Source organism: Bubalus kerabau, chromosome 5 (assembly GCF_029407905.1).
Source record: "Bubalus kerabau isolate K-KA32 ecotype Philippines breed swamp buffalo chromosome 5, PCC_UOA_SB_1v2, whole genome shotgun sequence".
Lineage (NCBI taxonomy): Eukaryota > Metazoa > Chordata > Mammalia > Artiodactyla > Bovidae > Bubalus > Bubalus kerabau.
In genome coordinates this window covers 128,642,684-128,657,787 of record NC_073628.1, presented here as the reverse complement: position 1 = coordinate 128,657,787, position 15,104 = coordinate 128,642,684, and the positions used below count along the sequence as shown (strand labels likewise).

The following is a 15,104-nucleotide window of genomic DNA, read 5'->3' as shown; positions in this document are numbered from 1 at the left end:
TTTCGCCCGGCAACCTTGATTCCAGTTTGTGTTTCTTCCAGTCCAACGTTTCTCATGATGTACTCTGCATATAAGTTAAATAAGCAGGGTGACAATATACAGCCTTGATGTACTCCTTTTCCTATTTGGAACCAGTCTGTTGTTCCATGTCCAGTGCTAACTGTTGCTTCCTGACCTGCATACAAATTTGCTACCCTGGTTGGCCTCCTTCCCACCCAGACAGAGGAGCAGAGTCAGAAATTCCTAGCATTGGTGACCTTGGATTTCTCAACCTTCTATTCCCACCATCTTGCACTCAGCCCTAGCTACCACCTAAACCAGGAACAGCAAATCCACCAGTCACCCCAGTCCTTGCCGTTTGCTCCTTTCCTCTGCCCAGCCCTGGCCAGCAAGCTGGTAAGGCCTTCGGGGTCAAAGCTGGGTTATCAGAGAGGGAAACAGGGGAACTCATCGGAGGTGACGTGATGTGCCAGGGTTAGTCACAAGAAAGGGGAACCCCAGATAAATTACAGCTTGCTGACCTTGGGAGACGTGCGGCTTGTATCTCTTGAGTTACAGAAATACCGGAAGTGCTCACTGAAGTGTCAATTTTGGAGTTTGGGGGCCAAAGCTCCAAGGGGCTGACTCACCCTCAGAGCAGAAACCACGTGAAAGTCCTAATGTTAAGATGACAGCATACGCTCATTCAGAAGTCACAGTATTTCAGACTCACATAGTTCTTGGGAAAGCTTACAGATCACTTCTGCTGGTTATTAAAGACTTCTCCAAAATTGTAAGAAAGAGTCAAAGAAAATGCCAAGACTGATATTCATGTCCCTGGTTACAGAAGCTTCCTGCCTGACAAGGTTAAAGGAATAATAAGTAGGGGACACAAGCTCCAGGAATCATCCCCATTTGGCCCATGGTCACCTTGCCTGCTTGTGTACAGATTAAAATGTAGAATTTCAAATAAGCTCTTTAGGTAACCTTGCCCAAGCTGCACACAAATCCTACTAACTGAACTACAGGGTGAAGGGCAGGTGTTACTGTTGCCTTTTTAAACTCATTTGTCCAGGAAATTGCCTCAGACTCCCAAGAAAAATTACTGTTAAAACTTCCAACAAGCCCAATAGGTAATCCCTGCAACAGCCCTTTCCGGGTCCCTCCCTTCGGGGCTCAGTCTGACTAACTATAGCCAAGCTGTTGCAAGGTTGCATCACTGACCTTTGCAATTGTCTGGCCAGTCCAATTTCCCCATCCTCTTCCTGCCCTCTCCTTTTCTCTGCTTGAAGGGCTTTGGCCCAGGGTCTCTCCTTTTCCCCTACTTGCTAACTAACTCTGATCTATGGATAACCAAGGCTAAACCAGAACCCTCCCTGCCCCCCCTCCCCCCCCTCCCCTGCCACGCCACTAAGGTGATGAAGTTTAATCCTGGTTAAAATCAACCCTACCTTCTTCATGCTTCCAAGGGTATTCTCTACTTTTTAGTTTCTTACCTTAATCGTCTACTCTCATCTTTCTGCTCCTAAACTGTTTCTATACTAAATAGAGCTGGTACAGCCGTGCTGCTCCCCAGGTCCAGGGGAGTGGCAAATAATTGTTGAGGAACGCAGTAAATATTTGCAGTTCAGGCCAGCAAACTTTCCCCAAGGCTCACCTTTCCATGTTCACCTCGCCCCAATGCTCAACTTCACGTCTTAAGTGGTAGTGGGAAGACTTTGGATTTAATGGCAGTTCTCTGATACACAGAAGTACAAACCCCTACGGACACAAACATCACAACACACACACACACACACATCTGTGCATAAAGGGCAGCCTCAATGAATAGTTATCCATCAAGTGACCCTAGCAATGCAAGCACCCATGACTAAACCAGTTAGACCAGAGAGAAATATAACTATAAGCACAAACCGTTCGTTATGCAGAGCCTGGAGACCCTTTCTGTTTTCATAACTGGATCCCTCTTCTTTCCTTCTACCTCAAATCCCTATACGTGTGGGAAGATGACAAACTTTCTTTATGAAAACTAATTTTTCAGTTAAGTAGAACCCCGGCTTCCCTTGTGGCTCAGCTGGTAAAGAATCCACCTGCAATGCAGGAGAACTGGGTTCACTCCCTGGGTTGGGAAGATCCCCTGGAGAAGGGAAAGGCTACCCACTGCAGTATTCTGGCCTGGAGAATTCCCTGGACTGTACAGTCGATGGGGTAGCAAAGAGTCGGACACGACTGAGCGACTTTGACTTCACTTTCAGGTGTCCTCACCAGGGGTCCTTCCAGATCTCCCCGGATGAGGGAAGCTGTGATCCATCCACACCATTAAGAAAGAGGTCGGGAATGGGCGCGGATTCCTCCCGGGGCTCAGGGTCCTCACCTTTGTACTTCCAGGCCCTCCTCCCCGCCCCCGGCCCCAGGCCCCCGCCCCCCGCATCCCGGGCTCGCAGTTGCCGGGGCGGCGTGCACAGCTCGTGGCCCCTACCCCAAGGTCCCTGCCCCGCCTCTCCCCTTCCTCCCTCTCCTCTCTCTGGCCAGTGTCCCGGGAGCCCAGGAGGCGGGGCTCGGAGAAACAAATATAAGCGGCCCCGGGGCGCTAAGTCCCCATCCCGAGGCTAGGAGGAAGGCGAGAAGCAGAACGCAGAGGCGCGGGGCCCACGCACACGGCGACCGCCGCCCCAGCTCGGACGGCGCCCCTGTAGGTGAGCGCGGCGCGGAGGAGCGCGGCGGGACGCGGGGTCCCCGGTGCGCCCCCAACTCCCTGCGGGCCTCCCCCCCGAGAGAGCCGGGAGCTGCAGCCGGCCTTCGGAGGCTGAAGGTCCCCCTGCCCCGATCCGCTGCTCCCGCAGGTCACCCCCCACCCCGAAAGCCCCGCAGCCCAGATGGAGACGGTCCAGGAGCTGATTCCCCTGGCCAAGGAGCTGATGGCGCAGAAGCCCAGCGCGAAGCTGGTGCGAATGTACGTGCTGGGCGGCGTGCTGGCGCTCTTCGGCGCCGTGCTCGGCCTGATGGAGGCCGTGTGCGGCCCCTTCACGGCCGCCGGCCGCCAGCGGGAGCGCGAGGCAACCCTGGCCGAGCTGCGGGCCGCCCGGGGGGAGTCGGCCCCGCGGGAGCAAGGCAAGCCGCTGGAGGCAGTCCAGGGCTGCCGGGCCCTGTCCAACCGGCTGCACGCCTCCTAGGATCTCGGGGGCGGCGGAGGGAAGGGAAGAGACCCCGGAGAGGGGCGAGTGAGCCAGAGCCGGAAGGGCAGGCTCGAGTGGGCGTCCTGTGCTGTCTGAACTTGCTTCTGAGAAGCCACCGACTTCTAGAACTGAACTACCACGCGGATCCACCAAAAGGAGCTTGGGATTGAGTTCGCTGCTGTGCAGCACTGCAGGAAGATGCCACGTCCAAAGCTAGGTACCTTCGAGCCACCTGAGTGCATCTAGCATTTTGCACGAGGGTGAAAGGAGGAGAAACGCTTTTTTATATTATTGTTGTTGTTATTATTACAGTGATTGCGTTTTGAAATAAAAAAACGTTTTGTATATATCTCAGCATCTGATTCCTGAGGGGGGTGGAGGGGGGCACAGTTGCCTAGCATGGGCTCCAGGGAGGGCTGACGTGCTGGGGTCTTACCTAAGGCCAGTGGACTAAGCGTCCACTGAAGACCAGGCAACTTTTGCTTCACTGCCCCCCGACTCTGATATTGATGTTACAGGCTTGTAAGCCTGGTGAGAATTTATTTTTGCTTTGTGTTAGGAATGGCAAGACAGAAGCTTTTCTAAGTCCCACCAGACTTCGCATTTCAAGCTCAGAAGATAAACAAGCTAGAGTAAGTCAAAGAGAGATGCTGTTTAACTCTAGGGCAGAGAACCTGTTTGCCATCTCACACCTGTGCACCAGAGGGCCCTGTTAACAGCTCTTCCCTCCTAACTGTATTTGGTGAGGAGGGGGGCAAGGAGGAAAACTAGCTAGCTGCCAGAAGAGGGAAGGCAATCTCCCAAGAACATTTCATTGAATGTCTAGCTCCACCTAGCCTTCCTCCTCACAAACTGAATCACAGTGGGAAGCTCTCATTTAAGAGGGGGAAAGACTGGTCATCACAGGCTTGAGTGCCCTTCCTCCAGGGACAGAGGTTCCTTTGTGCTAATAACTAGTCTCCATGGCTCTGTAGGGCTCAGCATATCAGCATAAAAAGGGATAAACAGTGGGTCTTAAAGAAGTAGCTAAGGGCAGGAGCCTGAAGCCACTCTCCTCCTGCCCACACCAGGTATGGACATTTCACTCTCACCAATCCATGGCTGTGGACTTTTGCCAAATGTAGCAAGGATCCTGCCATTGCCTCTGACCAGACGGTCTCTCCACCACCATCCTCTTCTGCTCCCCCCGCCCCCCAACACACACGCCCTTCCACTTTATTTCTGCCAGCTCACATCCTACCCAGTGTTTCTGGCCCTCATCAAGTGGCATGTCTGCCTGAAATCTATCTTTATCACTCCAAACAAAAGAGCAGTGAGATTAACCAAGAGAAAAGACATGGATTTAAAGCAAAAGAATAGCAATGGAACCACTGTTCTCCCAGTTTTCAAAATGGGAAACTTGGCCCTGTATAACACTGGAGTGGGTTGCCATTTCCTTCTCCAGTGCATGAAAGTGAAAAGTGAAAGTGAAGTTGCTCAGTCCTGTCCAACTCTCTGTGACCCCATGGACAGCCTACCAGGGTCCTCCGTCCATGCGATTTTTCAGGCAAGAGTACTGGAGTGGGGTGCCATTGCTTTCTCTGAAGGAGACATAACCTCATCTTAAACGTCCAGAAAAGGTCTCAGAAGTTCAGCCCATCTTACTCTTCCCGTTTTCCTTCCCAAGCTCATCTCTTACTCTATTATTCTTCCACCGATGCAGCCGCTTCTTGGTCCAGCTGTCAACCTCTCAAACTGCCTCCCACAGTCTCTAGAATACTCGCCTCAAAACACTCACTGCGGGACCAGGGTTTCACCCTTCCTTCATCCTGCTGCTCCTCCATCGAAGGCGTCAGCGCCTAAACTCCTGTCCAAGGTTTTCCAGCGTCTCCATGATCTGCCCACATCTCAGCCCTCCCACCTGATGCCCTGTGTGAGCCCCCAGGACCCTCCTTGTCCCTTCTGGCCTTTCGCACCTTTGCTCACATCCCTCTTCCTGTGCCCACCCACAGTGCCCACACCTTTTGCAACCACAAACCTCAGGTTCCCCAAGAGAGGGATAGTTTCCAATATTGCACTTCTTGTCACACAGTACTCACGTATTCCGGATTTTGGTTTAGAAGGCAATGCCTATAATTTTTGTTTGCCTATACATAAAACTACATAAATTTTACATATGTCTCTAAATATACAGGAAATGCCTGTGTATTTTTAGCTTTGAAGGTTATGCCTCATGTCTGTACATGGAGAAACTACCCAACCCAGTTAAATCCAAGCCACCAAAATCTTATCTGTCCTCACTGACCTTGTCATTCCTCTGAGTTCATTCAGCCTGGGTCTCATAGTGGGTCACACACTAATGGACTTTGTAGTCCCTGTTGTTTTGTGGAGGTGGTCATCTCTCTCAGTCTTCTTTGTGTCTTTCACATTTTTAAAGTTTTTTTTGTGTGCGTGTGGTTTAAGTCACATAATATAAAACATGCTATCTTAACCATATTTCACTGTAGAGCTCAGTAGCACGAAGCGTATTCACGTTGTTGTCTAACTCCCAACCATCATCGGTCTTTCACATTTCTCACCTTCCGAAACTGAAACTCTGTCCCCACTAAACACGAACTCCCCATCCCTTCTCAATGGACTTTCTCACTCTATGAATTTGGCTATTCTAGGTACCTCATGTAGGTGGAATCAAACGTTATTTGTCTGCACCTTATGTATATATACACTGGAATGCACTTTTAAGGTTAATATATGTCCTACAAACAGAGTGTACCTTTTATCCCCTGTACTACTCAGTAGGTTCCTACTAGCTATCTGTTTTGTGCATGAAAGTGAAAGTGAAGTCACTCAGTCGTGTCTGGCTCTTTGGGACCCCATGGACTGCAGCCTACCAGGCTCCTCTGTCCATGGGATTTGCCAGGCAATAGTATTGGAGTGGATTACCATTTCCTTCTCCAGGGGATCTTCCCGACCCAGGGATCGAACCCAGGTCTCCCGCGTTGCAGGCAGACGCTTTACCATCTGGGCCACCGGCATAGTAGTGTATATATGTCAATTTCAATCTTTGCATTTATCTCACCCCTCTTGTCCCCTCTTGGTGCCCATATGTTTGTTCTCTACATCTATGTCTCTATTCTCTGCTTTGCAATTAGGTTTAACTGTACATTATTCTAGATTCCACACACATGCATTAACATAAAATATTTGTTTCTCACTTTCTGACTTACTTCACTGTGCTTGACTGTCTCTTGGTCCATTCACATCTCTGCAAATGGCACAATTTCATTCCTTTTTATGGCTGAGTAATATTCTACCGTATATAGGTATCACATCTTCTTTACCCATTCCTCTGTCAATGAACATTTAGGTGGCTTCCACATCCTGGTTCTTGTAAATAGTGCTGCAATGAACATTGGGGTACATGTATCTTTTGGAATTATGGTTTTCTCCAGGTATAAGCACAGGAGTGGGACTGCTGGGTCATACGGTAGTTTTATTTTTAGTTTTTTAAGGAGCCTCAATATTGTTCTCCATAGTGGCTGTACCAATTTGCATTCTCACCAACAGTGTGGAAAGGGTCCCTTTTCTCCACATCCTCTCCAGCATTTATTGTTTGTAGAGCTTTTGATGGGCCTTTCTGGCCAGTGTGAAGTATTACCTCATTGTAGTTTTGATTTGCCTTTCTCTAATAGCTAGTGATACTGAGCATCTTTCCATGTGCCTCTTGGCCATCTGTATGCCTTCATTAGAGAAATGTCTATTTAGGTCTTCTGCTCATTTTTTTCATTGCTTATTTTTTTTTTTTGTAGTGACTCCATGAGTTGTTTGTCTGTTTTGGAAACTAAACCCTCGCAAGTTTCTTCATTTGCAAATATTTTCTCCCATTCTGAGGGTTGTCTTTTCATCTTGTCTGTGGTTTCCTTTGCTGTGAAAAAGGTTTTAAGTTTAACTAGGTACCATTTGTTTATTTTCATTTTTATTGTCATTACTCTAGGAGGTGGATCAAAAAAGATCTTCCTGCAATTTATGTCAAAAAGTATTCTGCCTATGTTTTCCTCTAAGAGTTTTATAGTGTCCAACCTTACATTTAAGTCTTTAAACCATTTTGAATGTATTTTTGTGTATGGTGTTAAGGAGCATTCTAATTTCATTCTTCTACATTTAGCTGTCCAGTTTTCCCAACACCACTTATTGAAGAGAGTGTCTTTTCTCCATTGTATGTTCTTGCCTCCTTTGTTAGGGATTAGGTGACCATAGGCGCATGGGTTTATCTCTGGGCATTCTGTTCTATACCACTGAGCTCTATTTCTGCCAGAACCATGCTGCCTTGGTTACTACCGATCTGTAGTACAGTCTGAAGTTAGGGAGCCTCATGCCTCCAGCTCCATTTTTCTTTCTCAAGATTCCTTGGCTATTGGGGATATTTTGTATTTTCTTACAAATTGTCAAAATTTTTGTTCTAAGTCTGTGAAAAACACCATTGGCAATTTGATAAGGACTGCATTGAACCTGTAGATTGCTTTGAGTAGTATAATCATTTTGATTCTACCCATCCAAGAACATGGTGTATCTCTCCATCTGTTTGTCATCTTTGATTTCTTTCATCGGTATTTTATAGTTTTATGAGTACAGGTCTTTTGGCTCCTTGTTCTTGTTGTTATTCAGTCTCCAAGTCATATCAGATTCTTTGGGACCGCATGGGCTGCAGTACTCCAGGCCTTCCTGTCCCTCACAGTCTCCAGGACTTTGCCCAAGTTCATGCCCATTGAATCCGTGATGCCATCGAACCATCTCATTCTCTGTCACCTCTTCTCTTTTTGCCTTTAATCTTTCCCAGCATGAGGGTCTCCTCCAATGAGTTGGCTCTTCGCATCAGGTAGCCAAATTATTGGAGCTTCAGCTTCAGAATCAGTCCTTCCGATGAGTATTCAGGGTTGATTTCCCTTAGGATTGACTGGTTTAATCTCCTTACTGTCCAAGGGACTCTCAAGAGTCTTTTCCAGCACCACAATTTGAAAGCATCCATTTTTAGCCATTCAGCCTTCTTTATGGTCCAATTCTCACATCTGCACAGGACTACTGAAAAAACCATAGCTTTAACTATACTGACCTTCATCAGCAAAGTGCTGTTTTTGCTTTTTAATATGCTAAGTTTGTTATAGCTTTCCTTCCAAGAAGCAAGCATCTTTTAATTTCATGGATACAGTCACCATCTGCAGTGATTTTGGAGCCCCCAAAATAAAATCTGTCACTGTTTCCACTTCTTCCCCATCTATTTGCCATGAAGGAATGGGCCAGATGTCATGATCTTAGCTTTTTGAATGTTGAGTTTTAAACCAGCTTTTTCACCCTCCTCCTTCACCCTCATCAAGAGTCTCTTTAGTTCCTCTTCACTTTCTGCCATTAGAGTGCTATTATTTGCATATCTGAGGTTGTTGATATTTCTCCCAGCAATCTCAATTCCAGCTTGAAACTGGAATCCAGCCCAGCATTTCACATGAGGAACTCTGCATATAAATTCAATAAACAGGGTGACAATATACAGTCTTATCATACTCCTTTCCCAACTCTGAACCAGTCAGTTGTTCCATGTCTGGGTCTAACTGTTGCTTCTCAACTGAACATACAGGTTTTTCAGGAGACAGTAAGGTGGCATCCATGAAGGGGAAAAACCTGCTTAGATCAGAGTAATTTGGACAGATAAAAGTCTAGAAGCCCCATCACATACATAACAATTGAATGGACGTAGATAAAATCAAATACAGTAGTGTCGCATAAAAATCACTTTCAAATATTTGAAGGGCTGCCATATTGGTCCCACAAAGTCCAATAAAATACACTTATTTTATATGGCTTGAAAAATGCAGAACTAAAACTAGCAAGTAGGTGTACAAGGGAGAAGATAATAAGTCATTAAGAAATCAGAGTAATTCAAAACATAGTGAGTTGCCTTGTGATACATATTAAGCTCCCCTTTACTAAAAATGCCCAAGCAAAGGATGCAAGGCATGGTACAAACTGCAAAGGAGATTTCTAAACTTGGAGGGAGGTTAGTTATATGATTTCTGAGGTCCCATCCAGTTATTTGATGCTAGGATTCTGTTTGATATAACCACAAAATAGGGACTATATTTCCCATCCCAGCCTGCTACTCTAGAAACCACTCTCCTTTATGTTTTCAACGCTTCTTTGTTCTTTTTCTTAGCATGTTGACAAATACTTTCTTTCTTGCTGGATGACTATTAAAAGTAATGAATTTAATTAAAAATAAATGATTTCCTGATAGTTTACTTACTTCAAAAATATACTATTTCCTGATTAAGTTTACTTAACTAAAGCTCTTTTCTCTTAAAAAATACCTTAACCTCACAGTTGAATCTAATTTTCCTCACAGTTAGTCCTAGTGAAACAGTTATTAGTCACCTTGCTCTTTACAAAACACAACAAAACATAAGTAATATATATACATAGTTTTGTGCTATTAATATAAATAAAGATATATACAGAATTTAGGGCTAACATCTAATGTGAACTTGTACTATGTTCTAGTGAAAACAAATAGCAGATATTAACTGCACAAATACTTAAAAGTTTCACACTTTCTTAGGGAAAATTTGTTGTTTAATTATAGTAAACAGAACCAAGCATTAAATTCACTGGCTCCATATGTCACGACTCCCCTCAGGTAACACGCTTTTTCAAGCCAACCAATCAGAAACAGTCCCTCACTTCTGACCATCATTTAACCAGGAACTGACTCACTCCATAAATATATTTCAGAGTGCCAACCAATCAACAAATAAATATGCTGCTACAGATGAGGTCAGCCTACTTATGTCTGGGAAAGTACACCAAGCTCTGAACTTCATGCTTTCTCAAAATTCAAAAGACACACTTACTGGCTTCCTCGTGTCCAAACTCTACTGTCCTTCAGATCTGCTTCTAGGTAAGTCAGTCTCAACAATAATCTGAATTTGACTGGTTGCACTGAAGCCTCGCTGCCTCTATAATTTCTAATCAAGTATGTCTTTGTATAAAATCATTAGATCTCAGTCTTTGTGTAAAGGGATTAGAAATATTAGTTTACAGGTGCACATTTTGGTAAATAATTATACCAGGACCTTTGTATAAGGTCATTAGACATTTTATCTGAAAGGTATGTGGTGTGTGTATCCTCAGTTGCTCAGTCGTGTCCAACTCTGCAATCCCATGGACTTGTAGCTCTCCAGGCTTCTCTGTCCATGGAATTTACTATTAAGTAATCACACGACTGGGGCAACTTAGCAGCAGCAGCAGCAATCAGACATCAGTCTTGTATAAGTTCATTAGACTCTTTTGGGTCTTTTTTTGGAGGCATAATTTTGATAACTGTATTTGCTATGAAACTACTATTCTCCTGCTTCTCACTTTGCTTTTGCTTTTGTTTATCAATATTGTCAAGTTTATTTTACATGTTTTTGCTTTGTACTGAAATGCCTTGTTTCTGATATACAAGTAAAGAAATGTTCCATCTGGAATGGCTCAATAAGTCACCATTCAGTCCAAGCTGATCCTTGGGGACAATAGTTGGAACTCCATTAGCCTAGTGACCAATTGAGGAAAAGGTAAATGATCAAACTTGGCTTGGGGTCCCCTTCAAAACTTTCATGGAAGCACTCTTTGCTCACCAAGGTGTGAAAGAAAGTCATTTTCTCGTCTATATTCTGGGTGGAAAATTGTCAGGTGGCATGCATGGCCCTTTCCTAACTTTTGCTTAGAAAGGGAATCCAAGATACCCATTCAGAGGCACACATCCTTACTAAATAGCCTTTCTTGGGTTCTTCTACATCAAATCTGCAAACTTCTCTTGGAAGAATTCCTGCTTTCTTGTTGCATTATAATCCCTACTCTTGTATTTACTTTGATAAAGGGCAAAAAGTATCAGTATAGAATAACAATAGTCAGCATGGTACTTTTGACATATCAAAATAAATAAATTAATTCATTTTAGAGGAACACCTAAATAAACTAGTACATTTAAGAGGAACTCCAGGAATTTAAAGAATCAATAGTTTACTTTGATTAGTATGCTGAGGACAAAAAAACAAAATTCCAATCCAGCATGGTCTCTTTCAAAGACTCTAATATTTTCTGAAAGCAACCTTATTTCATTTCTGTCTCTTCCACTCACCTTTCCCTGACCTTCTATAGGAGCCCTTTTTTTCAGAGTTTTATTTAAAAAAGAAATAATTACATTGTAAATTTGCTAAGCCAAAAGGCAGTCTTAAAGAACTTAAAATTTAAAACCCAGGCCTGGAGCCATATTAAGAGTTAAAATTAAGGATTTTCCTAAATCTTAGAAAGTCACATAAAAATTTTTTACATAACTTAGGATTTTATTGGGTACTTGTTGTTCTGGACTAGATCTTTACCAACTAGTTCAGTAAATTGTTAATCCTTCAGCTGGAGAAAAATATTTAAAAATAGCAGGGCTAAGAAAGGAAAAATTTAAATAACTCAACTGTGTAAAATGAAAAAAGAAAGTGCCTTAAGAAGGCAAGAAAAAAATAGAAAACATAGCACAAAAAACAATTCTAAAAGCCTTTCTTTTAAAGATATAGTGGACACAAATTAAAAATAATAAATTAAAAATGAAAACAGACTTCAGGAAATTTTCAAAGAGCATTCTGGAGTAGGCCCAACAGTTGAAATAAAAGGAGACTTGTCTTTTTCATAGTTTGTTTTTTTTTTTATGAGATCAAATATGAATTAGGAATTTTAATGAGAAAAAAAATAATTGAAATCCAAACCTGGCAGCTTAGAAAATACCCAGTATGTGACCAGACAGTTTCAGAGAGCCTTAGAATGTAAGTAAGCTAGGAATCAATAGAACTTAATGGTTCTCCAGATAAAACAACTGGCTCCTGAAAGAAAAATAAGACTAAAAAGTCCTCATCCTTTAAGAATTGGGAGCCCATAGATAATGATATGTGTAGATACTGAAGGAGTAGACGGGTCTTCAGAAGAACCAATGTTCATTTTTGGCTAAGAAACAGATGACTATCCAAAATCTGCCCAGTGATGCTACTACAAGGAAGACATTCAGTTCAGTTCAGTTCAGTCACTCAGTCCTGTCCCACTCTTTGCAACCCCATGAATTGCAGCACACCAGGCCTCCCTGTCCATCATCAGCTCCCGGAGTTCACTCAAACTCACATCCATTGAGTCAGTGATGCCATCCAGCCATCTCATCCTCTGTCGTCCCCTTCTCCTCCTGCCCCCAATCCCTCCCAGCATCAGAGTCTTTTCCAATGAGTCAACTCTTTGCATGAGGTGGCCAAAGTACTGGAGTTTTAGCTTTAGCATCATTCCTTCCAAAGAACACCCAGGGCTGATCTCTTTTAGAATGGACTGGTTGGATCTCCTTGCAGTCCAAGGGACTCTCAAGAGTCTTCTCCAACACCACAGTTCAAAAGCATCAATTCTTCGGCATTCAGCTTTCTTCACAGTCCAACTCTCACATCCATACATAACCACTGGAAAAACCATAGCCTTGACTAGACGGACCTTTGTTGGCAAAGTAATATCTCTGCTTTTCAATATGCTATCTAGATTGGTCATAACTTTCCTTCCAAGGAGTAAGCATCTTTTAATTTCATGGCTGCAGTCACCATCTGCAGTGATTTTGGAGCCCCAAAAAATAAAGTCTGACACTGTTTCCACTCTTTCCCCATCTATTTCCCATTAAGTGATGGACATTAGAACCCAATGATTCCAGTCCTTCCTAACTGATGTCCCCAAGTCACACAGAGATCAGAGTACAGCAACCCATGTCAATTATACTCCTCACCAGGGCAGTTCAGGTCACAACCAGTTTCCAACCCACTGTCTGGCAATAGGCAGGTGTTCATTAAATATTTGTTGAATAGAGAATACATACACGGATGAAGAAATTACACTTTTGTGGACACATTTTTGCCCGTGCCTTAGTCCGAAAGAATGAAGACCTCTGAACTGGGATACGACTCTCCATCATTGGCTGGCGGGAATCAGGCTGGAATCACTGCCCCTGCTTGTGGAGTCCCCAGCCCATGTGCACCCTGTCTGCCCTCTGCCGTCCACGCCACACTTCCTCTGATGTGATCACCATAGTGGTCTATGAGTCATCTTGATGATTCCTAAGGAGTTGATAATTAAGAAACATGTAGGCACACAGCCTCTCAGAGTACATTCAATTGCTGGTCTTTCATGGTGGAAAGGAAAATCTGCCCAAACCCAGTTCTTGTTTTGATGCTTTCCCCTGAGGCAAAGCCAGGAATCTGAGAGCGAGCGCTTGCTAAAGGTGAGACAGGGGTTCTGTCTGGCGTGCCTCTGGCACGTTAAGAGCTAGCAGTAGTAACGGACAGGTCTCCAGGGCAACCACTGCCAGGACCACTTCCAAGCATTCCCACCATGGGCGGCCGGGGGGGCCTCTGTCCTTTGGGGAGCCCTGATGCCCAGTGCCCAGGACTGGCCCCTTCTGGCTCACCTTTGGGGTTTGACTCCTGGCGCCTCCTGGCTGCAAGCTCAGTCCTAGGATAAGGGCCTTCGTCTTGGCCCATGTTTCACCTTCTTGTATCAGGTGGCAGACTAGCTGGTTCCAGTCCCGATTCAGGTCTTCTGGCTCCTCCCAGAAACCAACCAACTTCTGAGCAGGAAATCCTGCCCCTCCCCAAAGAGTAGGAAACCACAGAGGAAGAGAGAGATGAAGCAGAAGGGAAGGCAGAGGAGGAGTGAAAGGGAGAAAAAGAAGCAAAAGGAAAAACGAGATCAATAAAAAGAAGTCAAATTTGGTTGAAACCCCAAGGTAAGACTTTTTTTAAATCACAATAATATACAATAGCATCACCATTTGTGTCAGGGCCTAGTCCATAGTAGGTCCTCAAAAAACTGCTGTTGAAATAATGCATCTATTTGGGATAAACTGGAGGGCTGGACTGAAAGAGATTTCAATGTTAAATGCTGGTCAAAAACAGATAACAAAAAACCCCAAAGAAATGCCCGATGAGCTTTGCAATGTGCAGGAAGAAAGATGTGATAAAACACAGATGTAACCAGATGTCTGTTACTGGCACTGAGTACATTCTGATCATTTTGGGACAGAAAGTTAAGTTGGAACCAAAAGTTGCAAAAATAGTTTTAAAAATGTCTGCATGTTCTGTTGAAATCATACGAAGATTGCAGGTTGTGTTTTTATAAACTGGCTTTAAAGCAATGACAGAGCACAAACACTCAGCTGTATCTTGGGAATTGCTAACAGTGTTGATATCTGCTTTTTTCGTCCAGTTATCAGCTAGTTTAATACTTTTAATATTGAGATCCAGAGCTTTGAAGAAGGCATGTTTTATCTCAAGGAGTCTTGTTCAGAGGACTAAGGGAGGCCTAATGTGATCAATCAAAATTCTTTCTGTGCTGTTCTTCTATTCCTTAATCCCAGTCCAGCCTGCTGCTCGGGATACTGACCTTCTGAGCCTTAAAAGCATCTGATCAGACAGAATTCAAACCCCCTGGTTTCAGGTCCATTAGAGAAAATCTAACAGGAACAGGAAATAGAATTCCCCACCCTCCACACCCCCATTTACCCAAATCCTCCCTTGCCATCAACAGATAGTACTATCCAGAAGGGTCCAGTCAGTTGAGAGGATTAAAAACTGCTAAACCTACGCTTTGGAAAGTGCTTATAGACGACGCCGGTGTGTTTTCACAACAGTTGGCTTTGAAGAGTCCTGCTCCCCCAAATTTTCCAACAGAGCTTACCAATTCAAAGAGACACACTTGAATTTTTTTTTCTTTTAGTGCCAGTATTTTTCTTTGGGTTCTGTGTAAGTAAATCACAGAAGCTGAAAGAAGGGCGGGAGAAGTGAGGAAAGATGGAAGAATCTCACTTCTGCTTGCTTGCCAAAATTTGAAAGCAATTGCCTTTCCCTCTTATGTATGATGTGAAAATAAAAT

The 15,104-nt window shown here is 44.2% G+C and overlaps 3 protein-coding genes across 4 annotated transcripts in view; 2 read left to right on the top strand and 1 right to left on the bottom strand.

Moving 5' to 3' along the window:
- LAMB3 (laminin subunit beta 3) overlaps window positions 1-15,104 on the bottom strand; it is a 191,276-nt gene that overhangs the window by 67,857 nt on the left and 108,315 nt on the right. The window lies entirely within an intron of this gene.
- Window positions 2,582-4,394, top strand: G0S2 (G0/G1 switch 2). The gene is made up of 2 exons (XM_055583107.1): window positions 2,582-2,675; window positions 2,823-4,394. The coding sequence occupies exon 2, from the start codon at window positions 2,856-2,858 to the stop codon at window positions 3,150-3,152; it is 297 nt and encodes a 98-aa protein (XP_055439082.1). The 5' UTR covers window positions 2,582-2,675; window positions 2,823-2,855; the 3' UTR covers window positions 3,153-4,394.
- HSD11B1 (hydroxysteroid 11-beta dehydrogenase 1) overlaps window positions 9,937-15,104 on the top strand; it is a 73,336-nt gene continuing 68,168 nt past the window's right edge. Inside the window, exon 1 of one of the 2 annotated variants that reach the window (XM_055583103.1) lies at window positions 9,937-10,080. In XM_055583103.1, coding sequence (XP_055439078.1) covers window positions 9,969-10,080 — 112 coding nt within the window. In that variant the 5' untranslated portion in view covers window positions 9,937-9,968. The remainder of the gene's footprint in view (window positions 10,081-15,104) is intronic. The other variant, XM_055583102.1, reaches the window with a different exon arrangement.

What these genes read in the sequence shown, in the direction of transcription:
- G0S2 (XM_055583107.1), top strand. Translation starts at nt 2,856, where the DNA reads ATGGAGACGGTCCAGGAGCTGATTCCCCTGGCCAAGGAGCTGATGGCG.